This window comes from Sus scrofa, chromosome 18, assembly GCF_054392235.1.
Source record: "Sus scrofa isolate SSC_HxYL_T2T_F1_AM1 chromosome 18, Sscrofa_HxYL_maternal_Yorkshire_Landrace_v2.0, whole genome shotgun sequence".
Classification (NCBI taxonomy): domain Eukaryota; kingdom Metazoa; phylum Chordata; class Mammalia; order Artiodactyla; family Suidae; genus Sus; species Sus scrofa.
In genome coordinates this window covers 41,810,987-41,837,775 of record NC_139400.1, presented here as the reverse complement: position 1 = coordinate 41,837,775, position 26,789 = coordinate 41,810,987, and the positions used below count along the sequence as shown (strand labels likewise).

The 26,789-nt window shown below is 38.0% G+C and overlaps 1 protein-coding gene across 5 annotated transcripts in view; it reads right to left on the bottom strand.

The window, feature by feature from the left end:
• Positions 1-12,115, bottom strand: part of TMEM168 (transmembrane protein 168) — a 31,376-nt gene extending 19,261 nt beyond the window's left edge. For 2 of the 5 annotated variants that reach the window (XR_014834202.1, XM_085005756.1), the window contains exons 1-3: positions 11,611-11,813; positions 6,235-7,487; positions 922-1,084 (exon numbers count right to left, since the gene is read on the bottom strand). Coding sequence is in view for 2 of the 5 variants with exons in the window: in XM_005673235.4 (XP_005673292.1) it covers positions 6,235-7,362 (1,128 nt within the window). In the remaining 3 variants the exon portion in view is untranslated. Of the gene's footprint in view, positions 1-921; positions 1,085-6,234; positions 7,488-11,610; positions 11,814-11,938 lie in introns of those variants that run through there. The other 3 variants (XM_005673235.4, XM_003134765.7, XM_085005755.1) reach the window with 3 other exon arrangements.
• Between the last annotated feature and the right edge of the window lie 14,674 nt (positions 12,116-26,789).

Sequence of the window (26,789 nt, the reverse complement as noted above, 5' to 3'; positions counted from 1 at the left end):
AGGAACAAAATCTGTTTACCTAACATTGGAATCTCATTGTTTTAAAAACCTAGCTCTTACATAAGAGATACGAATATTGCTTGTATAGAAATATTTCTGTATGAGTCACCTTAAGTAAGCCAGGTTTAGGAAACATTATACATAGAAGTCTAAGAAACAGAATATATAAATGTATGTTTTAAAGCAATACATAAATGTGGATATTATGCTCTTCAACATAAGAAACCCATATCTGAGAAACAGGCAACTTCCAAAACTTTGCTTAGTTCAAGAAATTTAAGAACATTAGAAAAGCTACTTTAGTTTTAAAGCATGGATTTCCTTAGGTAGCCAATAGGATGCAGAGGAAAGGACTCAAGCTTTGGAGTTAAGACTTTGGTTCATTCCTAACTTAGCCACTTACCATCTGTGTGTACATGAACAAATTAAGCTTTTGAGTCCAAATCTATAAAAGAGGGATATTTTACAAGCTTATTCCATAGATTAGAAATATGTCTAACAGTAAAATGGTAGTTTACAATGAAGCATTTTTAAATCAAAATGAGATATTATGAGCAGAATGACAAAATTTAAATGATGGTTAATTTTTTATATTGTCAACTGAAAGAAAAAAATGCACTACATGAGAGTTGTCATTTGGGATAAAATGAGGATTACAGCCCAGAGGGCAGCATTTCAGCTGGCTCTGAGAAACTGCTCCAAAGAGGTAGGGGGAAGGAAGGTCAGTATATATGCGATTTTGGTGAAGGGGATATACATGCAATTAAGCACACATTTTGCAAAAGGTTGCTGCTAGTCATGAAGAGCAGACATTACCATGAAGGATTTTAGTGCTTTTCTAGATATGAGGTGTAAGAATTATGCTCATAAAAATCTGAAAATATCTTGAGACCTGTTCTAATTTCCCAGAGCAAAGAGTACCTCACTCCTGATCTCCAACCTCGACTTTTTCAGGGGTGTTGAAGGTCAGCAGCTGCAGCAGCTCATGATTTAATCCCTGTAGAGGGAGACGGCAAGTGCCAATCTCCAGTTGGCAGTGTAAGTGATTACAGCTATTTAGAAGACCTTGTTGTAGAGTGAAGACCTAAAATATGCATTAGAAAACAAATTTCTTTTTTTAGTAGTCTTAACTGAGATAGCAAAATTAGAATTTTCTTTAGACCACAATCCTGATAAAGGTGAAACACTGACATGGAAATCAAACTTGGACAGTCTATTGAAACTTACTTTTCCCCATGGGCAAAATAAAGAGTTTACATTAAATCTCGATGTGCATTTCCAACTCTAAAACAAGGACTTAAGAAAAATGATTAAGAGTGAATGCCATGAAGGCAGACTGCCTGGATGCACACCAGTCATGTAGTCTCTCAAGCATGTTTCTTCTCTACAAAATGAGAATAATAATGGTACCTATTTCAGAGTGTCATGAGGATTAAACACACAAAGTACACAGAATTGTACCTAACACATCGAAAAACAAATAAATGTTGTCTTATTATTAAAATAAAAATCTCGTCATTAAATGTTTTAATTTTTAAAAGCTAGAAAGTCAGGGTAAAGAAAAAATTCACGTTCTTATTTCATGAATAAATATTCAGATCACTGTTGCTGTTTTAGGGGAAAAAAAAAACATTTCATAGTGTTCTGGCAGAATAGATAAGAAATTAAAAGTACACCTTCAAGCTAACAAGACAGTGTCTTAGGAGTTCCTGTTGTGGCTCAGCAGGCTAAGAATCCAACTGGTTCCATGAGGATGTGAGTTCAATCCCCAGCCTTGCTCAGTGGATTAGGGATCTGTTGTTGCCATAAGCTGTGGCATAGGTCACAGGTGTGGCTTGGGTCCTGTGTTGCTGTGGCTGTGGTGTAGGCCAGCAGCTGCAGTTCCAATTTGCCCCCTAGCCTGGGTACTTCCACATGCCATGGGTGTGGCCCTAAAAAGAAAAAAAAAATAAAATAAAAAATAAAAATAAAAAGACTTAGTGTCTCCCAACTAATCTAAAATATCTCAAAACTTTAGGAAGACAAATGAAACAAAACCAAAAATTACGAAATGTGTACTTCTAGTTTTGGCAAAAGTTTTGAAAACTCCCTACTCCCCATGCCACGTGAAATAATAAGGCTGATTCAGCCATCTTGCTAGAAATGAAATCATGCAGTATCTGTGGATTCCCTCCCTTCCTTGGATGTGAGGTTGATCTTGTTCTGTCAAATCCAGTGATTACTATGGCTTCCCCTACAGAGAAATTAAATGTAATTATGGTTTTTTTGGTTTGAGTCAAAGGGGTCCTCCAAAAAGCTGTTGCATCAAAGCCCCAGGGAATCTGCAAATGACAGTGGGTGGCAAGGAAAGGCATATAAAATCTCAAATCAAAGATTTCAGAGAAAATCACTACACCTAAGAGGCAAGCTATGGGTATGCCTCCTTGGGTATTTAGACATTCTCCTCTCTTTTTATCCTTATGTGAATAGTCAAGTATCAATTTCAGAAAACCCTGTAGTTAAGAAATAAAACTAGCACCAAATGGCTATGGTACTGGGTAAGTACTTCTTATTGACTTATTTAAGGAAAAAAGTACTAAAGACAAAAGCAAAAAGCATATTCAGTGAACACCATACAAACTGCAGGACACAGCAGCTGTAATGTTGCATTTTAAAACTGAAATGAGATTATGAACAAAACACTACAGAAGTTAATGGTAAAATTCGAGCTTTTTAGTGTAAATAACTTGGAATGATAACAACTTACTCATTCTGAAAATGTTATTAAACTCAGTAAAACTAACAAAAACCAAAGCTATCCATGTGGGGTTAGCCAGAGATTCTTCTCAAATGAGGTCAAAGATTTCTTAGATATGACATCAAAAGATGATTCATATAAGAAAAAAAAATTGATGAATTGTACTTTTTCCAGTGGGCATCCATACACTGAAGGATATTTTAATGGGACAATGGGGAAGATCAGTTTAACATTTTAGTATTACTCTTACAGAAATGTGAAACATGAATCTAGATTATATTATTAAAAAGCTAACCAGGGGAGTTACTGTTGTGGCTCAGGAGAAACAAATCTGACTAGAATCCATTAGGACACAGGTTCAATCCCTGGTCTCACTCAGTGGGTTAAGGATCCAGTGTTGCTATAAGCTGTGGTGTAGGTTGCAGATGTGACTTGGATCTGGCATGGCTGTGGCATAGGCCAGTGGCTACAGCTCCGATTCAACCCTTAGCCTGGGAACCTCCATAGACCATGGGTGTGGCCTAAAAAGAGACAAAGGAAAAAAAAAAAAAGCTAATCAGTATCAATATCATTTAGGAATGTTAAGCAAAAATTGCATCAAAGACATAATGCCTATACCACAGGCAGCAGTTACCAAATAGCAACTAATGCAGACAAAACTCTGGTAGATACACATTAGTCTTGAATAGGTAACTTAAAACCTTACCACTCAACGGGTGTACCTCTGACTAGGACTTTCCGCATCACCTTTAAGATTTCTGGAAATGCAGAGTTTCAGGATCTTCCCACAAATTACTTAATTCTAGTCTTCAGAATTTTAACAAGATCCCCACATGATTCCTATGCATAATAAAGTTTGAGAAGCACTGGTCTAAAACAGAAGTTGGCACACTTAGAGCCAGAGAGTTAAAATGTAAGGCTTTGCAAGCCATTACATCTCTATTGTAACTATTCAACTATGTTGCTGATCATAATAATAAAAAGGTTGATATATTCAGAAGGTGTAACCGAAGAGGTATATACACACAGGAACAGAGCCCCAAAATGCATGAGGCAAGAAAATGACAGAATTGAAAGGAGAAATATACAATTTAGTAATTTTAGTGGAGATTTTCAATATCACTCTCTCAGAATTAGAAAATCACCAAGCATATAGACACATGACCAACACCAACCAACCAAACTAGCTGATCTTTATATAGAACACTGTCATTCAACAACAGCAGAATACTCATTCTTTCCAAGTAAATATGATATTCAACTCCAGAGTAAAACATGCTAGGCCACAAAAAAAAAAGGCTTAATAAAAGACTAAAATCATACAAACTATGTTCTCTGATTACATGGAATTAGAAATTAATAACATAAAGAAATGTGGGAAATCCTCCAAATATTACAATACCACACAACAAACTTGTAAATATTGCATAAGTCAAAGAAGAAATTTCAAGAGAAATTAGAAAATATCTTGTGAGACAGCACAGTTATTTGGAACAAAAAAGAGAACTCAGAAACTGATTTTGGACAAAAGTACCAAGGCAACTCAACAAGGGAAAGAATAGTCTTTTCAACGAATGGTTATTGGAATGATTAGAAAGCCAAATTAAAAAAAAAAATCCTTACTTTATCCCAAACAAAAATTGACTCAATTACATACCTAAATGTAAAAGCAAAAAAAATGATAAAACTACCAGAAGAAAAACTATAGGAGAAAAATCTCTGTGACCTAGGGTTGAGCAAAGATTTCTTAGATATGAACCTAAAAGCACAGTCCATAAAAGAAAAAGTTGATAAACTGGACTTCATAAAGCTAAAAACTTGTAAAAGGTATTATTAAGAAAAAAGATAAGCTACAGACTAGGAGAAAACATTTCCAAGTCATGTATCTGATAAAATGCTTGTATTCAGAATATAAAAAGAACCCTTATAATTCAACTGTAAGACGAGTAACACAATTTAGATCAAAAAAAGATTTTCATAGATAACAAAGATAAGTGAATGACTAATACACGTATTAAAAGATGTTCAACATTGTTAGTCATTAGAGACATGCAAATTAAAACCACAGTAAGATACCACTCCACGCCTAAATTGAGAGGCATTCTCAAGTAGATAAACTTTAAGAAAGAGTAGAGTGAAAGGTGAGAATCTAGAAACTGATCGACTTAAAATTATCTGCGCTGACATATCCACTGGAAAGCTCCTGTGTACCTCCAGTGGTACACAAACCATGTTTGAAGACCACTTATATAAGAAAACCAGAAATTGGTGACTTTCAAAATACTTAGTTAATAGGATTTGACGATCTGGAAAGGTATGGAGCATGAATGAGGATGATCTGGAAATGAAAAAAAGCACAGCTGGGAAAGGAGCTAACAGGAAGGAGCGAGGTGAGGAAGAGGAAGGAGAACCCTTGGTAAAGAGTTTCCAACTTCATCCATCATCATCATTCTGACAGGACCTACCAGAGGCAAGCACAGTACATACTTAGGCAACAACCCAGGATGTTGACTCCCACACAGGCTCCATGCCTAGCCCACAAAAAAAGCACCATGCCCAGGCACATCTCCTTTTCAAACACTCACATCTAGAAATCACTTTGCTGCAACTTGGGCAAAGCAGAGACGTGCACCAAGCAACATTCTTCTCCATTTTGCCCTGATGTACCCAAATCACATATAGCATTTGCCACGCTGTAAATAATGTTTGTTTACATGCATGTCTTTTTTGCTTCCCATTAGAGATTGTGCCTTCTTTAATGACAGACATTTTATTATTCATCTTGAGATCTTCAGCATCTGAACAATACCTGATACACAGTATAGTCAATAAATGTTCAGAGAATGGAATATAAACTACAAACTCCAACCATAGTATCTGAAAGTCTTTGTCTATAAAAGACTTTATAAAAAACATATTGTGAGCAGCAAATACATTGTAAAAGTTATTTTCTTATCTTAGGAGAGGTTCTAATCTGTAATTAAGAACCTGATTTGTTATTATATATCTAATCACGTTTTATATAAAATTTCTGAGGAGATGGCTGTATGAAAGAAATGCAGCGAGAAGACCGATAACTAGATAGAAGCTAGGTAACCTAGTTCTGGCTAGTACCAGTGACCCTGGCTTTCAATTTCCTCGTGTAAAATTAAAGTGCAATCTCTAAGAACTCTTCAAATGTTAATATTCTAAGGATCTTTAATCTATGAACATTTCATTAATGAATAATCAGAAAGTAGGAGGCATGTCACATGCTGGGTAATCCCAACATTTTGGTATCTCTTGCTAGAGATCAAATGAAATTATCCTGTCAATATTCATATTCATTAAGTACTTCAATTCCAGGAACGAAATTAAATAAGTGCCAAAAAAAAAAAAAAAAAAAAAACTTCTGAAATCAGGAACATCAATCTTCCGATTCTAATAATTCAACCACTGAAGCAAGCATTTAATCACATATCATATACATTCACATAATAAACAAACTATAAGCTTACCTGCCAGGAAACTGCTCCCAAAATTGCTGTTGCAAGAAGACTGAAAAAAACTAACTGCTCTGAAATTAAGCAAAAATGACGCATCCCTTTGGATGCCATGATTCTGTCGAGGCTATTATTATCTATCCTATGGGTAAAATATACTTTATGGCAGTCATTTAATTTAGTGTGGAATCCCCAAAGAGTTAAAAGGAAAATAATATGGCAAATCATCCAGAAAATTCCAAAAATGGAAAAGCCTGGTATTACAAAATACCAGAGATGAGTGTCTCTAAGTTTAAATGCTGAGAGAATAAAAAATGTAAGCTCAATCATCCCAGTGAAAACAACTGAAAGTCTTCTGCAAATTCTTCCACGGTACAAAAAGGGTTTCCACCTTTCAGTTACTGAAAGTCCACTAAAATAAATGTCAAGGAAAGGATCAGTTATCAGGCAAATAAAAAAACATGCAAAAGCAACCGGATTTTTGGGAGTTTCCAATGAAGAGAAAAACAACAAGACTGAAAAAATAACTAAGTTTGGAATAGCTAGAAAAGACTTCATTCTCAGGTCAATAATCAGCATGGCCAAAGCTACAACAAGTAAAATGACACTCAGAGACTTTTCCACCAACATCGTTGTGCTGGCAATGGCAAAGCCAACAAGTTCCAGAAATTCAACTGTGGTTAGTAAGGTGGGTCGATGACGGACATAACCAGAAATTCTCTCCACCAAAGAGCAGAGTATCCTTAATACTATGGATGTTAGAAGCAAATATTTGGTTGATTCTTCTTTCACGTCATTTTTAAAGGACGAATTATCAAGAAAACATAAGAGGCCAAGCAAGAATCCAAACCAAAGATTGGAGAGACTTAAACTTGCTGCTTCCATTGAAAAATAATAATAGAGTATGCTGGCAATTCCAAGAACAAAAAGACCAAGAATAAAAATGACCAAAATTAAAGAATTTGCTATTTTTTCCCATCTTACATAAAGACCTAGGCATATGGCAACCAGTAAATTGATTCTGGCTAAATAGCCAAGATAACGCACTGAAGAATGCATGTTTACTTCTTTGTTTACTTCTCCCAGTCTTGTCATTGCTAAATAGAGACAATGACTAAAGCAATAACGCAGTGATTTACACATTAATCTGTTAATTTGGGCTTTCTCCCCACTTTACAAAAATTAACTGCTTGTATTTCATCCAGCAAATCCAATGTATCTGAACTCCTATTTCAGCATTTTCTTGGGTGGGATTTGTTTATAGCGATCTAAAAAGAAGAAAAAATATTTCATTGTTAATTTTATGTAATTTACCTTTCACATATGTCTTCTTTATACAAAATAATGAGTAAGTGAGAAATAAGGTTTGTTCTGATTTGCATGTACCTTAATGGTAACTATCTCTGTCTCTGGCTTAAAAACTCTGCAGTTTAGCTGAACAAAATGGCAGTGCTTTCTACCATCATACACTAGAATTTTATGACTAAGCATCAATGAAAGTGTTCCTCCAGAGATAGTGAGGGATTCACCTAATCCATTTTAATTCCAATTATCTGGTTTTTCAGTAACAGGGAAAGATGGGATATTCAAGTTAGCGGAGCTGTAGCTGATGGGTTTGTCACAATAGAAAGCTATTCAACGCTTAAATGAAATGAGGGACTTCATCATCACTTCTAATTTGTAAAGCATCAGTATCCAATAATAGCACCATTACTTCCTGCCAAAAATCCCATACATCTTTTCACAAGTCACTTCTAAAATGCTAAAAAATCTTAGTCTTGCCATTGTTTAATAAACTGACTAGAAGTTTAACTGTATTAAAGTTAGCCATTAAGGTTGATGTATTAATCCTCCATGAGCTTTTATCTCTACTAAATTACTTTGACGATCAAACCTACTTCCTAAATCTAAATACAATCTCTGCAGCAAACCAATTCTGGATGTTTCTAGTCAAAACTGTAAAGCTGGAATGCAGACCAGTATTTATTATAAAGTAAATTAAAAACTATAACTTTAACTTTTAAAAAGTTACCACAACAATTATTTGTTAAAGGACCCAGATAATTATTTCAACCTTAAGTGCCCTTTCAAGTTGCAATTCAAACATGACAGTCAAAAAACAATTTAAATATACTGTGTAATTCTTCAAATTTTCTAGTGTGCTATTTCAGAAGAAATGATCCATGCAAAAGCTCATGGTTACACTGAATATCCATAGAGAACTATCAGATAAAAACTCAGAAAGTAACTGGTTTGTGATTAGCTTATTTATACTTTCTAATAGCAGGACACTAAAAGACAGACCCAACAGAAACATGAGATAACCTGAAATTAACCCTTAATTACCTATTTGGCTGGAGAAAAATGGCACTGGGTGACAACTTTAGGGTCTCTGAGAGGTTCCAAGTATTATTACTAATTTTACATGTTCAGAAAGTATATTTTCTATAGCTGTTTATTAACTAACTTGGAATGCTAATTTTCCTCAATTACATTTTCATTCAATCATCTCTTACTTGAGGATACCACACACCACTGAAGAAAATACCTTCCTTCAGTATATTTAGGTTTTATCTTTTCACTTACATATAAGAAACTGATAGTATCTAGGGTGCACTGCATTTTTTAAAACATCACTTCTATGGGTTATATAATCATTCAACAAATATGTTGGAATATATATCCTCCAAGAATTGATAGTACAGTTTGGGCTCAGATGACTGAACACTGTTGGAGAAAACACACAAACACACCCCTGGCTAAATGCTTGCCACTTAATTCATGAGACATACTTCTGTGATTCTCTGGTCAACGTTCTCTTATTCTCTGTGACTGTCCAAACATCTCTTACCTATCCTCAAATCTTTGACACCCACTTCCCACCAAATTCTCACCAGATGACTTTGCCTCCAATGGAGTCATCAAAACAGGGGTTACTTGAGTTTTCAACACTACAAACCCACCTCTTAATACATCTCCTGATTCAAGGAAAGAAAAGCTTCCCTTCCCTAAGGCTAACTCTTTTTTTATTTTTTTGCTTTTTAGGGCTACACCCAAAGGCATATGGAAGTTCCCAGGCTCGGAGTCGAATTGGAGCTACGGGTGCCAGCCTACACCACAGCCAGAGCAACATGGTATCTGAGCCTCGTCTTCAACCTACACACACACACACACAACTCACAGCAATGCTGGATCCTTAACCCATTGAATGAGGCCAGGGATCGACCCTGCATCTTCATGAATCCTAGTTGGGTTCATTAACTGCGGAGCCACGAAGGGAACTCCAAAGGCTAACTCTATGCCATAGGCATATCTCTTCCCCTCTGCCTCTTCCAGAACTTCACACTCTTTCCTCTCTCTTCCAACTTTCATTCTTCTCTTACCCATTAGCACTTAAACAATTACAAAGCTCTTTTTAAAAACTATACCCAAAAACACAGAAACAGCAAAACTAAAACAATCCTCACTAATCCTCATCTCCTCTTCCAGGTTTAATCCTCTGACCTCTTGACAGCCAATATCTGATGGCTTTACTTCTCATACCAAACCAACTAAACCAGGGTTTTAAACCACACAACAACAAACTGCCCTGCCAAGTTCTTAAATAACCTGTAAATTCCTAAATCCAGTGGGTACTTTCCACTTACTATCCTGCACATTTTTCAAACAACCTCTAACATTTTTGACTCCTCTCACCTTCTGAAACCTGCTCTTTCTTTAGCTTCCAAAGACCAGTCTCCAGATTTCTTTCCCTAACTCAGTGGTCTCTCCTTCTCCATCACCTCACAGGTTCTTCATTCTGAATCTATCCTTAGGATGTTCAATCCAAAGCCCAGGCTTTTCTCACTATACACTTAGTAACTGCCAGAGTCTGTTTTATAAAATCCTCTATCCTACTCCAACTCTCCTCTCCTTCCCCACCTACATTTAATTCTCACCAAGTCCCGTCCACTCGTCTTCCTACACACCTCCTATATGTTTCAACTTCTTTCCATTACCAGAGTCACAATTCCAATTTTGGCCGTCATCATCTCATGCTTGAATGTCTTCCTGTATTCACTCTTGCCCTTCTCCAAGAAATATCCTTTTTTATAACAATTTGTCACATCATTCTGCTACATAAAACCCTTCAACCGCTTCTCATCACTCTAAGCAAAAAAGTCTAAACTTAAAATGCCTTACAAGGCTCTCCTTGTTGGATGTGAGTAACTCTCCTGCCTCATTTCTTTTTGTTTTTTTTTTATTTTTTAATAATGATTTTTATTTTTTTCCATTATAGCTGACCTTACTTATTTCTTAACACTTTTCTTCTTGAACTCTGTATTACAGCCATACTGACCTTTCAGTTGTGAACTGCACTAATGCTATTCCCTTCCAGGTGCACTCCTTTCCCTCCTCCTGGCCCCACCCCATTCCTCACACCTGGCTCTTTCCTCCCTTCAAGTCTCCGCCTAAACCATTTTCTTAGGGTGATCACCCTAAACCCATTTATTTGATCCCTGTACTTGGTCTCTGAAAGTCTGTCTTCAATACTGTACATCCACTGTTAAGCAGAAAGTTTGGTACCAAGTATCTGTTGAAGAAATAGGGACTTATACAGAAATAACTATTTCATAACAGTGCCAGCTATAGAACACATATTAATAAGGAGAGAATAAACAAGTTTTCTAATACCCCACAGTTAAGAAGTGACAGAGCTAAGGGAGTTTCCATCAATGTTTTGTTTCTCTGTCCGCCTTACTCCAGCCTTCACTTAACTCATCCAACTTCCCCCAAACCAACAAGTTCTCTTTCTGTCCTACTTCGGGAGAAGGGTTTACTGAGTCCGAGACACACTCTATCACGTGCAACATTTTTTGACTCTGAAACGATTTCCGTCCCATCTATGCGGAGTGCCAAAAGTTGAAAGAAGCTACTGTGCACGGAGTCGAGGAACTCCAGTGCTTTGCTTCTATGAATTCATGATAATAACTCTTTGGACTCATCTCAGACAAGAAGAATGGCTCCGTGAACATTAAATTCCTCAGCAATAGGGCAGCAACTGCAATTCTTCTTCCATTCTGCCTCCTCCTAACAAGATGTGGAAGGCCCAAGAAGGAGCCTGGCTGTCTTCTACTTTGGGAGAAGGCAACCAAAACTGGGCGCTCAGCTGACTGGGGAACCACTCGCAGCTAACGAGAGGCGCCCAGCCTTCCATTCTCCACCCCTCACCATCGACATCTCCTCGGGCCGGTATCCCTATCCCCGCCTCGGGAGGCCGGCTGGGCGGAGCTTGGGACCTGCACCACGCGGAGCCCTGGGCAGTATCTGTGCCCAGGTCTCGCCAACCTGCCGATGACCCCCTTGGGCCCCCTTCCTGACTCGACCGCCGCCACCAACACTCTCTCCTACCTCGGAGTCGTCTCTGGGGCCAACACGGAAAAGGGAGAGATTTAGGGCTGAGCCCGCTACTCGGAGCAGGGAGGCGACACGCCAGGGGAGGCGACGGCCCGAGGCTGCACGTTCTAGCACAGGCCCCTCTCGTCGGAAACTTTCTCCACGACCGGCCCGGCCACGGCCGCCATGTTTCCGCCGCCGAAGCCGCGACGGTACGGAACGCCGCCGGGGTCAAGCCGCGCGACGCGCTTCCTCCCGGAGACCCGGCCCAGGCCCGGCCCCCTCCCCGCCCCCGCGGCGGACCCAGGGGCGCGGGACGCTGAGCGAACGCTTCTGGCCTTACCTACGGCGCCAGCTGAGCCGGTGTTCCGAGCCCTGGCGAGACCTGAATTCCGCGGGAAAGCGGGAGCTGGAAAACCGCAAACGATCTGGCCGACCGTGTCCATCAAGCATCTAGGCCGCCGCCTCGGGCTGGACCGAAACTGGGACAGGACGGGCGGGCTACTTGAGTACTGTAAATACTGCAGGAGGCGTTGCTGCTCTTTAATATGTATCGCATAATCTATGCCTTTGTGTCCGCGGTCTGGCTAAAGCTCAAGCTCCTTAGGCTCTCCTTCAGAGCCCTTCATGCCTCCTTTTCTTATTAAGACTCCCTTTAATACACCTCCCGGTCTTGACTCCACCGCGCCCTGACTTTTACCCACTCACTGGCCCCGCTTCCTGAGGGTCCTTCAGATGCCGGGGGTGATTCTCATTTGTATCTAAAACCTACCGAATGAACGTCAGGGGATGTTTTTCGGAAGCAGCGTTTCACAGCAGCTGTGGAGCTGATGGTCTTGGGATTTGAAAGGCAGTTTCTCCGCTTTCTAAGGGCGACCAAAATTTCTCCATCTAAAAAATAGTAATGAAACCTTGCTTGCAAAGTTGTGAATATTTGGTGACACACTGTTGTTTTTTTTGTTTTTCTGGCATCATTAAAAAGTATGAATTCTCCCTCCCTCTCCGAGAAGCCCTTTCCTGCCTGCCAGCCGTCTGCCCCCACTATCATTTCCTACTATTTATAGCATTTAGGAGGTCAGTCTTTCTGAACTCCAGTCTCTGCATATGAAAATAGAATGCTAATACTGCCTTACAGAGTTGTGTAGGGATTAAATGAGATGATGAATGTAAAAATTGCCATATAACCTTTACATAGCTTAACCCCTTTGGCATAAAGCTCAAAATCTTTATACAAGTACAGACAAATTGCTGTGTCTTCTACTTCCTTTTTACCTTTAGCTTAACTTGACCTCTCGCCACATTTCCCCAACTCTGTGCACTCCAGCCTGTTTCAGTTTCTCCAGCTGCAAGGACACGTCCAGTTTTGCTTACCATTAAGTTGGCCTAGCATAGTGCCTGACATATAGTTGGCACTTAAATCTTCATTTAAAAATAAAAAGCACAATAGGTCCCCAACAATCACTGGTTCTCTTCTTCCACTAATTTTCTATTAGTGTTGTCTATATTCTTATCCTATTTCCTCTAATATGAATTTTTTAATTTTTCAGTTAATAAATGTTGGGGGGTTGGGGTGGGCAGCACATTTATAGTGATAAAGCACTCTCAGATGCAGATTCCTCATATGCAAATGAAAAGTTTGTGTTTGAATCTCTCCAGACTCCCAACTCACAATTCAATCAGTACCCAACTCCCAAATCTGTAACTCTAGCTCTCTGGGGAATAGTGTCACATTTCCACCCCACCTGCTAGATGTTTCTACTTGAATATATTGTCATTCATTTCTAATTCAACTTGCCTTTAATGGACATTTATCTACTTATTTTCTGCATTCCACCACTTGGGAATTCTACACACGCACACACACACACACACACACACCCCACCTTAGGAGTCTAGTAGCTGAAACTGAAATGCCAAATACTTACTCAGTTAATCATGTGCACCAGCTGGCAGCTATTGACTCAAAAAAGCAGGCACGAAACTCCACTCCCTGAGTAACTGCTGGAGTGTAGCAAGGTAAGCTCCTGGGGCAGTAGTGAGAGTGGCTCTAGCAGAGGCATTCAGTATGAGTGGTCATTGATTCAAGATGCCTGTGCGTAGTGAGGGCAACCCCAGAGCTTTCTCCCATCAGTTCTGTTATCTGTTATTAGTTGTAGGCTTGGCCATGCAGGCCTAAGCCTCAAGCTCCAACAGTCTTTGAGCTACCGGATATTTTCTAATCAACTTATTTCCCATTTAAATCAGCCATAGCTATTTTCTGTTCCTTACCACAAAGACCCCTCATTGAAAAAGCTTTTTGTCTTCCTCAAACATGATATCCTCTGCCGTGTGACCTTGAAACCATTTTCAATGCTTGTTATCTTGTCGGTATATTTTAGAATACTTAAGTGAGATGTGTATATGTTTCACAGTTAACTTTCATCTGCACACTCTAGGGTAGGTAATTAGCATTTGAAAGACATTAATCAGGAATCGTCACTACAGAGCTGGATGCACAAGTGCACTAGGGGTATATTAATTAGCATAAAAGATCAGAATTTTTCATTGTGGAAATAACTGGTGATCACGATAAATGTCTGGCTAGAATATTGAAGAGGCACTTCTGTCCTTGAATAAATATATCTGCTGGGTCTAGCAGACTGACTCCTATCAAGAAACTAGACTGCTGTTTAGTACTCTGTCACAAAATATTATTTGTGTACTTTTTTTTTTTTTTTTTTGTGCCTGCTTCTTGATTAGCATTACGTCGGAGACTTGCTTTCACTCTAGGACACTACCTAGTACCAAGGGAAGAGATGGGTAGTGCTCATCAATCCTTAGTTGTTGAAGCCTACCAGTATTTACTAAAAGGACCTGACAAATGTAAAGGCCAAATGTTTATTTTCATTCACTGTATTTCTCAGATTTGTGATTTCCTGTCAACTTCCATTGTTTCTACCCTAGTTGTGGTCCTGACCCTGAATTACATCAGAAACTTCTATACCGGTCACGGATGTCAGCCTCACCCCAGCCTAATCTATCACATGGGACCCCGACTGATATACTCAGGGTACCACTCTGTGACTCTGTGTCACTACTTGGATTCAAATCAACAACTTCTACAAACTAGAGAATAAAGTCTACAGGCCCTCCAGGGTATGACCTAACTCCTCCCACCACCCCCTTTGCCTGGTGCATTTCTCTTAAAATTAGAAGTATTAGGGTCAGTTCCTGACAACTGGTGCATAGACAGCCAAACACCTGGATATAAAACAGCCACCTGGGAACCATCTCAGTGACAGATTTCAAGCTGCAGTTATTGACAGTGTAATGCTCCTAAGAGCTGTACCCTCCATTCTTCAACACTTGCTTCAAAGTCTGGGTGCTCCAGGCCAGGAATTTCACCAGAGGACTTATTTCAGACTAAGAACACCTGTTGAAAATATAATCATGGAGTTCCCCCTGTGGTGCAGTGGATTAAAAACCTGACTGAAGCAGCTCAGGTTGCTGCAGAGGCATGGGTTCGATCCCTGGCCCGGGATAGTGGATTTCTTTTCTGGTGTTACTGCAGCTGCAGCTTAGATTGAAGCTGTACCTGGCCTGGAGAAATTCCATATGCCATGGGTGTGGCCATTTTAAATACATATATATATATATATATATATATATATATATACACACACACACACACACACACAAACAATCATGATAAAAAAACCAGGGAAAGGATGAAGGGGCAGCACCTGTGGCAAGAGAAATGGATGATCGATTTCAGTCCTCCATGGCAGGGGGTCACAGATGACTTCTACATTATTTCTTTCTAAACTCTCTTGTTTTCCTCCTACTTCTTTCCATTTTTCAGCCCACGTTCTCCATAGATGATCTGCTGGGTCAGATTCCTTGATATTTCTGCATAATACTTTGAGAATACAAAATGCTTTCACCTATATCATATAATCTATACAAAAAGACATTGATGTAAATATTTTCATCACCATTTTACACGTAAAGTAATCAAGGGTTGAGAACTACTGAGTTACTACTTCTACTAGTGCAGTGGTTCTCCAAGTGTGGGCCCTAGTCCAGACACATCAGCGTCACCTGGGAACTAGTTAGAAATGCAGCTTCTCAGGCCCTACCTCCACATCTGCTAAATCTGAAACTCAAAGTGTAGAGCCCAGATTTTAGGATGAAATTCATGTGTGTGTGTCAAAAAAATTCGTAACTGTTGCTTAACGGCAGTTATTGCTCTCTCATGTAAAAGCAATCTAGAATTAGGGGTTCCAGACCAGGTTTGGAGCTCCTTGGTGTTAGAGATCCTGATTCCTTCTGTCTCGCTGTCCTTTCACTCAGGCCATGGCTTCCTCCTCAAGTCAAAGACGGCTGCTCAGTTTTTAGCTGTCACTTCTGAATTCCTGTCAACACAAAGGAAGACAGACAAGAGGCAAAAGTTCTCCCTGCACCCTTACTTTAATGACACTTCTTGGAAGCTGTATCAGCCACTTCACATTGACTAGCATTTAGCATTTATGGAGTCTGGAAAATGTGGTGGGGTTTTGGCTGTCCATATGCCCATCTAAAAATCAGACTTCTCTTTCTGAGAAAGAAGGGAGAATAAATAATGGACAATAAGCCGTTTTTTCCAGAGTTTAACTAACTTTGCTTTTTTCCTACCTACCAAATCCTTAAGCGAAGTACTAAGCATTACTGTTTGAACCATTTTTGCTTTGGTATTGTAGTGATGCACCTTATTTCATTAGCTTTTCTACTGGATTAGTGATGGCAGATCTTTGATCATGTGGCTGAACCATGATTAGTTAACCTTTTCCTTAATTTGAAAAATTAGGATGTTTTTATTCTTGCTATTGAGAAATGCTACATTGATGAGCACTTCAGCTCATTGCCCTTGTGATATATTACATTTCTGATTATCATTTTGGGATAGATTCCTAGATAGGTTAAAGAACATGAACATTTTTAAAGGTCTTAATTCATGCTGCTGATTTTCGTGCCAGAAAGGAACCATCCCTTTTGTGCTCACACTGTCAGTGAACTGCATTTTTAGAAAGAGAAAATTTGGTCTTTTTAAGATTTTTGCTAATGTTCCTCTAACATTTTGAAAATTAATGCGGTACTCTCACAATCTAAAGATACCAATGAAGAGTTGGATAGCAATTTGATTCCCATTCCTTTGTAGGTAAACTGTCTTTTCTCTTACTTAAAAAAAAAATTGCTGGGAGTTCCCGTTGTGGCTCAGTGGTTAACGAATCTGACCAGGAACCATGAGGTTGCGGGTTTGATCCCTGGCCTCACTCAGTGGGTTAAGGATTTGGCGTTGCCATGAGTGGTGGTTAAGTCCAAGACACGGCTTGGATCCTGCACTGCTGTGGCTCTCTGGTGTAGGCTGGTGGCTACAGCTCTGATTGGACCCCTAGCCTGGGAACCTCCATATGCTGTGGGTGCGGCCCTACAAAAGACTAAATAAATAAATTAATTAATCTTAAAAAATTGCTTTTATATTAATCCTTCTGAAATTTCATTATGTTTAAGCTTAGGAAAATCCTATATTTTATTTCTTGATTGATTGATTTTTTTTTTAAAGGTCGAATTCCCAGGATAGGGGTCGCATCAGAGCTGCAGCTGCAGGCCTATGCCACAGCAACACAGGATCCAAGCCGCATCTGCGACCTACACCATAACTCACGGCAATGCTGGATCCTTAACCCACTGAGTGAGACCAGGGTCAGACCCAAGTCCTCATGAATACTAGTGGGGTTCCTTACCACTGAGCCACAATGGGAACTCCTATTTATGTATTCATTTATTTATTTTTTACAGCCATACCTACGGCATATGAAAGTTCCCTGGCTAGGAGTTGAATCAGAGCTGCAGCGAGGCCTACTCCAGAGCCACAGCAATACCAGATCTGAGCCATATCTGTGACTTACTCTGCAGCTTGAGGCAATGCCAGAAACTTAACCTGCTGAGTGAGACCAGGGATCGAATCTGCATCTTCACAGAGACTACATTGGGTCCTGCTGAGCCTTAGTGGGACCTCCAGAAAAACCCTGTATTTTTAATTTATCCATCTTTTTTTTTTTAATTGAAGGATTCTAACCATTCTTAAATTCTGGAAAAATATTGGCCGTTATTTTCCTTTCTTCCATTTTCTCTTATCTGGAACTCTTATTTCTAATATATGTTAGAATTTTATCTAGACTTTATGCTTCCATCGTATTTTTTACTCTTTTTTTTTTCTTTGTGCTGTTTTCTGGAAGAATTTTTCAGTTTGATTTTATAGCTACTAATTTACTACTCAGGCTATTAAAAAAAACTTTTAGGACTCTTTTTATTTCTTTTTTTTCCCCTTGAAATACCTATTATCCTTTTAAGATCTATTTATCACTTTATGGCATTGCCCTCCTTTTAGGATTAAATGTACATATTTTTAATCCTGTTCTGACTGCTTATTTTGCTGTATTTTAGCATCTGTTCTTCCATTTGCTATATTTGTCATCTGTCTTTCACAAAGTGTTGACTTTCTTCAAGTGTAAGAAATTGTTGCTTTTCCACAGTAGCTTTCCTGCTCTGACCCCCCAAGCCTTCTTTTAATCTGATAGAGTTTTTTTGCTTGCGGTCCTCTTTTGAGAGTTACCTCCCAATTTTCAATGCAGCTATATTTATATTAAGTTATATAAAACATATTCTCTATTATTTTTCTGGACTCATTTAGGAAGGGGGTATTTTGGCATACACTAATTTTACCTTCTTGAATTTTGTTTTATACTTTTTATAGCTTTTTTTTTTTTTTTTGGTCTTTTTAGGGCCTCATCCAAGGTATATGGAGGTTCCCAGGCTGGGGGTTGAATCATAGTTGCAGCTGCCAGTCTACACCACTGACACAGCAATGCCAGATTCAAGCCACATCTGCAAACTGCACCAGAGCTCCCAGCAATGCCTGAACCTTAACCCACTGAGCAAGGCCAAGGATCAAAACTGTGTCTTCGTGGATACTAGTCAGATTCATTTCTGCTGAGCCACTATGGGAACTCCCCCCCACCCCCTACTTTTTGTCTTTTTTAGGGCCACACCCATGGCACAGGCATATGGGAGTTCCCTGACTAGGGGTGGAATTAGAGATGCAGGGGCCGGCCTATGCCACAGCCACAGCAACGCCAGGTCCAAGCTTCATCTGTGACTTACACTGAAGCTCACTGCTTCAGTGGATCCTTAACCCACTGAGTGAAGCCAGGGATTGAACTCAAGTCCTTATGGATACTAGTGGGGTTTGTTATAGCTAAGCCACAGTGGGAACTTGTTTTAAATCTTCTAATTGAGTATTACTTTATTAGAAATATATTTCATTTTTTAAATGGGGCCATCTCACTGAACTTTTAATATTATACTTAGCATTTTTTTCTAAAAATGATGCTTACTTATTTTCTTCCCATTTTTCTTATTTTTCAATCAAAATGTAAAGCATTGTTTATTAATTTTAGTTTGACTTTAAATAGGTGGTAAAAATAGGCCATTTTTGTCATGTTCCTGACATTACTGGAAAAGCTTTTGGTAGTTTCACCATTGAACATATTCTTGACGGTTAATTTAAGAAGGATGTTTAATGAATATGTTCTTTCATTCTTCCTGAGAAATTTTTCATTGTACGTTTTAGTTCACAAACTGGTTTTGAATTCAATCAAATTCTGTTGAAGAATCTTTTGAGGAGTTCCTGTCCTGGCTCACTGGAAACAAACCTAACTAGTATCTGTGAGGATGTGAGTTCGATCTCTGGCCTTGCTCAGTGACTTAAGGATCCAGCATTGCCGTGTGCTGCAGTATTGGTCGCAGATGTGGCTCAGATCTAGAGCTGCTGTGGCTGTGGCTAGGTCGCCAGCTGCAGGGCTAGATCTGATTTGACCCCTAGCCTGGGAACTATGCGGTGGGTGTGGCCCTTAAAAAAATAAAAAAGAATCTTTTGGGATGATAGATTGATCTATCATATTAATTACTATCATATTAATTACTAATATTAATATTAATCTATCCTTGCAATTCTGTAATAAACCCTCACTGGTCTTTTAATTAACCATAGGATTAAATACCCAATATTTTATTTTGGATATAATTTGAAGAGAGATTTGTACATGATTTTATCTTCTAGTATTATCTTTTAGATTTTTGTGTAAGTGGTATATCTGTTCTATTTAACAAATTTCATAGTTTTCCTTATATTTTTATATTTTGCACAACAGATTATTTGGTATGGAAATCACCTCTTAAGTTGGAAACAACTCAATCCTGAAAAATTTGGAACTAGAGTTTATTGGGGTTTGTGGGCCTTTGTTTTGTTTTGTTTTTGAGAGGTATTTCTTCATTAAAATATATATTTTGGGGTTTCGTGGGCTTTTTTTGAGAGGTAGTTCTTTATTAAAATATATATGTGTATTTTTGAGAGGTAGTTCTTTATTAAAATATGTATATATTTTTTAGAGGTAGTTCTTTATTAAAATAAATACTGGTCTTTCAAGATTTTACTCCTTTTGGGTTTCTCTTAGTAACTAATATGTTTTCATAATATTGACCATTTGATCAAGATTTTGCAATTTTTTTAGATAGTTTAAAAGTGTGTCCTATATTTAAAAATTTAATTTCTGCGAAATCACTTGATATCTTCTATTTCCTTGGTCCCCATGTACTCTCCAAAACACCTGTATTCCACTAATTTATTTACCTCACGTCTTGGCTTGGCCATTTGCTATTTATCTTGAGAAAGAGTATAGGGTAGTGGTTAGGATTAAGCATTTTGGAATGAATCTGTCTGGAACACTTAGTTCTATGAGTTTCTCCATGTGTAAAACGGAAACAGCATTTCTTCATGTGGTTATCATAAGTATTAAATGAATTAATATTTGTAAAGTATTTAGAATAATCTCCAACAATTAGTAAGCTCTCAACTGTTAGCCATTTTCATTTTAATTTAGATCGTTATAGCCTCTCAGGGCTTCTTTCCATTTTTCCCTTCTCTCATTTTTCAGATCAGCTCCTTAATACTCAGCACTCATCTATAAAGGCATAAAGCTTTTTAGGAAGCAGGTTTTAGGAAGCAGGAAGAAGGCTACAAATACTCTTAATGTCTTTTATCTTTATCACATCTAATCATAAAAAGAGACGAAATAATAACCTTTGACTTTCACATGTAAAGTGATTTAGTCCAACTTTGCTTCATCTTTTCCTCTCCCTTGTCCATTTATTACTTTCCCATATACCCTAGGAATTTAATAGCTTTCTTTCAATTTTGTGTTAGTTATGCATCATTTATATGTTATTTATGCTTTATTTATTTGTAGGTGTTCACTTTCTTTCCTTTCATACTATACCCCCAATTATATATATGGCTCAGTGGCCCCAAAACTATAAGGAACTGTCTGAATACACAGAGTTTGAGGCTGCGCAGAAAACCTACCGAATGACAAGTTCTAGAGGTGCTGCTTCCATACCTCTTTAAAGGCCTCATTTCCAGGTGATTCCAGTTTAATGCCATGTTTGGGACTCATTGCTGTAGCCAATAGAGAAATGAAACTAAAAGCCAAAACCGGTGAGGGGAGCGGTGGAGGTGAAGAGGTGGTTGTTGGATTGACCAAGACCCCTTCTCCAGTCGCTTAGAACACCAATATTCTCCTAGTTCTAATCCTACATCTCTGACTACTTTTTCTTCACTTTATTTCTTTAAATTGCTTAAAAAACTGGCCCACTTTCTCTTGAATAGATTATTCCTAATGCCATTTGGTCCTCTTTTCCTTTTTTTCGTGCCCTTGGCTAGATCTTGATGTGAATTTCACTTCAGTGCAGCTGATTCCCAAGGCCATGTGCCTCAAGTTTCTCCTGAAATCCAGGGCCTGTTTTAAACATGCCTAAATGCTATTTCTTCCAAACTGAACTCTTCCTCTCAGCTCTCCTTCATGTGTTTTCTCCTCAGAGCCCTGGTTCTGCTTTCCTCTGTTACCACTGTCTCTACCATAATTCATGTTCATTTTTTTGGAAAGGACTACATAGCCTCCCACTTCTTCAGTGCATCCTGGTATCCAATTAGCCTTCTGAAAATATCATTCTACTCTTAAAAGATTCTTAAACTCGGTCTCTTTCACTTGTTTTTCACTATTTATAGAACTCAAATACCTTAGCCTGATAATCAAGACCCACCACAATTGTTGCCTTATTATTATACTCTTATTTCCAAGTAATTTCTCTTGTGTGCCATGAGCTCAATCAAATAGAAATAGTCTCTTATTAAGAGCCCTTATTTACCCCCTTTGTGTTCTCATCTCATTTCTCTACCCGGAATACTTTTTTCCTGTTTTATTTGTCCTAACCTTAGCTTTTCCTTCAAAGTTCATTTTAAATGCCACTTTCTCTAGGAAGTTTTCTCTGATTGCCTCAGGTGAAAATATTTTCCTCCTTTGATTTCTCATAGATTTTTATCTGTTAGGTGACTGCAGACACTTTACCTTTTTTGTATTTTCCTTTTCTGTTGTTGTTTAATTACTTTTAAAATGTACGAACTACACTAATTCACACAATTCAAATAAGTTGCGCTACACAGAGTAAAAAGTGAAAGTTCTTTTCAGCACTTTGCCGGAGCCACTCCCATATGTACATGAAAACTGTATTACTTTTTCATCTACTATGTCCTTCTAAAGTCACCATTTCTCAGCATGTTGGCCGTAAACTCCACTCCGAATCTTGGGGCGGGGGGGGGGGGGGGGGGGGGGGGGGGGGCTTTTAAAGATGGAGGCACCTGTGCATCAACCCAGCCCTGAATCAGAACCACATCAAAGTGGGACCTAGGAAGCTACACTTTGATCCATTCTCAGTCAAACTTAAATTTTGTGAAACATTAATCTTATCTTCTTTCCATGTGTTAATAGGAATTCTTACACAAAAGTATAATTTGGTTTTGTTTGATCGTTATATTCCTGTTACCGTTATTTGACTTGCTTTTTTACTTTTAGTAACTCATCTTAGAGATTTTCTCAAGATAGGACACAGAGATCCCTGTGGGGTTTTGTTTTTGTTTTTTTTTTTTTCTGTTTTTGTTTTTTGTCTTTTTGCCATTTCTTGGGCCGCTTCGGTGGCATATGGAAGTTCCCAGGCTAGGGGTCCAATCAGAGCTGTAGCCTCCAGCCTACACCAGAGCCACAGCAACGAGGGATCCGAGCCGCATCTGCAACCTACACCACAGCTCACGGCAACGCCAGATCCTTAACCCCCTGAGCAAGGCCAGGGATCAAACCCACAACCTCATGGTTCCTAGTTGGATTTGTTAACCACTGAGCCACGTTGGGAACTCCCATGGTTTTTTAAAAAAGTTTTAAACAAGTATATAAGATCATTGTAATTGATTCATATTAACTGTTTTTCTATTGATGGACATTTAGTCGTTCTAGTTTTGCTGTTATTAGGAATTGTGCTTCAGTGAATACGTAAAATTTGCAGACATGGTGATATGTTTATGGATTAGAAATTGCTGGATTAAGTGCATATTCAAACTGTTGATATTGCTAAATTTTTCGCCAGACTTCCTTTTTGAATTTATACTAAATTTCTCCCAATTGTGAAAGAGAATATTCTGATTCCCCACACCCGCATCAGTACAAATTTCCATTTTCATTTTTGTCAGGCTGATGGATGAATTAGAGTATCTCTGTTGTTTTAATTTGCTCTTTTTCTCTTTATTAGTGAGTTGAGCCCTTTGTCATTTTATTTTTTCAATTTGTATTTTTTCCCGTGTGAACTGTCAGTTCCTATTTTTGTTCATATTTATTACCATTTATTCAATTGTCTACCACCAGCATTATTGTTTATTCTTTCTCTGCTGACTCGAAATGTCATGTTTGTCTTATTCTAAATTCCTATATGTACATTGAGCAGTTTCTGGAGTTTATATTCTGTTTATCTTTTTGCACCTATACCTTACCATTTATAGTATTATGACTTGTACATTTTTGTACCAGCATTTTCTTTATTCTTTGTTAAAAGATTTCTTGGTTTTTCTTGACTATTTTATCTCTCACATGGAATTTTAATCAGGTAATAAAATTGATACAAAAGTCTTATTTGGGTTTTGATCGAGATGGGGAAATTTGACATTTTCCAAATATTAATATTTCCCCAAGTCACAGATTTATCTCTGATATTTAGTCTTCCCATCAGGAACTTGACGATGCCTGCAGCTATTCAGTCTTACATTATTTGGTAAAGTTTTAGTATTTTCTTTATAAAGGTTTCAATACTTTTTAATATTATATTTATTGCTAAGTATTTTTCATTGTTTATTTTTGCAACATGAATGGGATATTTTTCTACTAGGTAATTGGTTTTTAATGATTCATAGGAAAGCTAACCTACTAAACTTTCTTATTAATTCGCATAGTTTTTTTGGTCATTTCTCTTATACTTTTTAGTCAATGATATCATGTATAATGAGCTTTATCTCTTCTTTTCTAGTATTATACCTCATTAATTTATCTCATTTTACTAAATTAAGTCTGTTTGTATTTTGAAGACATCTAGTGCCACTGGGCATCATTATTCTTCTTTCTACCCTTAATGAAAATTTCTTACTTTTTGTTCATTAATTATGAGGTATTCCTGTAGGTTTCTGGTAGATTCTTTTTGTCGTCTTAAGGAGGCTTTCTTCTATTAATCTAAGAGCTTATTCATGAATGAGTGTTGGATTTAAAATATGCTTTTCTCAGCATCCAGATGAGTATATGGTTTTTCTCCTTAATTCGTGCATATAGTGACTTCTATCATTACTTACCTGAATTCATTCTTGAAAGAAAAAGAACCCTCGTTGGTAAGAATTAATTGTGTCAATATATTACTTTCACTTGTTTTTTTTCCCAGTGTTTTTTATTTATTAGTTTTGCATTAATAGTTGTAAGTAAAATGGCCTGTGAGATAGGTAGGATAATAGCATTCCAAAGATGTCCTAATTCATGGAACATGTGAATAGACTGCTTTACTTGGCAGAGACTTTACACATGTGATTTAGGTTAAAGACCCTTTGCTAAAGTGGTTTTCCTGAATGATTCTCATTGGCCCAATCTAGTCATGAGCCCTTAAAAGGGGAAAACCTTTCCTGGCTGCAGTTAGAGATAGATGGAGAGAGATACAAAGAGGTGCAGAGTTCTGAATCTAAGACAGACATGTTCTGACATCGCTGGTTCTAAAATTGGAAGAAGGGAACTGTGAGCCAAGGATTGCAGGTGGTCTCCAGCTGGAAAATGCAAGGAAAGGAATACTTTGCCAGAGCCTCCGGAAAGGAATGCAACTTTGTGAACACCTTGATTTTGGCCCAGTGACACCCCTGTCATACTTCTGACCTACTAAACTGTAAGACAATGAATTCATGTTTTTTAAGCTACTAAGTTTATGGCAATTTGTTATAGCAGCAATAGAAATTTAAATACAGTTTGTAATTATATCTATGTGCTCTCCAAATCTGAATCAACTATAGTTGAAAGTTCCCTTTTTCTTTTTGATATTTCGAGTTCTTTTTAATGCTTTGGAAGAAATTTTAGAAAAAAATCATTAGTAGATGTTTAATAAAATTCACCTGTAAAACTACTGCTTAATGTTTTCTCCTTTTTAAAGGAGAAAATATTTTACTCTTTTCAATTTTTTCAGTGATGTCTCCTTTTCCATTTAAAAATTTACTTATAGTTGATTTAGAGTGTTCTGTCAATTTCTGCTGTACAGCGAAGTGACCTAATTAAACACACACACACACACACATACACACACGCACACACACTCGTTTTTCTCACATTATCCTCCATCATGTTCCATCACAGGTAATTAGATACAGTTCCCTGTGCTATACAGCAGGATCTCATTGCTTATCCACTCCAAATACAATAATTTGCACCTATTAACCCCCAAATCCCAGTCTTTCCCACTCCCTCCCCTACCCCCTTGGCAACCACAGGTTTGTTCTCCATGTCCATGAGTTTCTTTTCTATAGATAGGTTCATTTGTGCAATGTATCAGATTGCAGATATAAATGATATTGTCAAATATGGTATTTGTCTTTCTCTTTCTTATTTACCTCACTTGCTATGAGAGTCTCTAGTTCCATCTATGTTGATGCAAATGGCATTATTTTGTTCTTTCATATGGTTGAGTAGTATTTCATTGCATATATATACACCACATGTTCTTGCTCCATTCATCTGTCAACAGACACTTAGGCTGTTTCTATGCCTTGGCTCTTGTGAATAGTGCTGCAATGAACACAGAGGTGCATGTATCTTTTTCAGTGAAAATTTTGCCTGAATATATGCCTAGGGGTGGGATTGCTGGGTAGTTGTATTTTCAGTTTTCTGAGGTACCTCCATACAGTTTTCCATAGAAGTTGTAACAATTTACATTCCCATCAGCAGTGTAGGAGGGGACCCTTTTCTCCATACCCTCTCCAGCATTTGTTGTTTGTAGGCTTATTATATTCTGACCAGTACGAAGTGGTATCTCATTGTAGTTTTGATTTTTATTTCTCTAATAATTGGTGATGTTGAGCATTTTTTCATGTGCCTGTTGGCCATCTGTATATCTTCTTTGGAGGAATGTCTATTCATGTCTTCTACCCATTTTTCAGTTGGGTTGTTTGTTTTCTTGTTGTTGAGTTGTACGAGTTGAAGATGAAGCCCTTGTTGGTTGTGTCATTTGAAATTATTTTCTCCTGTTCCATAGGTTGTCTCTTTTTTTTTTTATGGTTTCCCTTGCTGTGCAAAAGCTTGTCATTTTGATTAAGTCCCATTGGTTTATTCTTGTTTTTATTTCTATTGCTTTGGGAGAATGACTTAAGAATAGATTTGTAAGATCAACATCAGAGAATGTTTTGCTTATGTTCTCTTTAAGAAGTTCTATGGTGCATTGTCTTATGTTTAAGTCTTCAAGCCGTTTTGAGTTAAATTTTGTGCATGGTGTGAGGTGTGTTCCAGTTTCACTGATTTGCATGCAGCTGTCCAGTTTTCCCAGCACCACTTGCTGAAAGAGACTGTCTTTTTCCCGTTTTATGTTCTTGTCTCCTTTGCTAAAGATTAATTGACCACAGGTGTCTGGGTTTCATTCTGCATCCACCATCATGGTCCATTGGTCAGTATGTCTGTTTTGGTACCAGTACCACACTGTCTTGATTACTGTAGCTGTGTAAT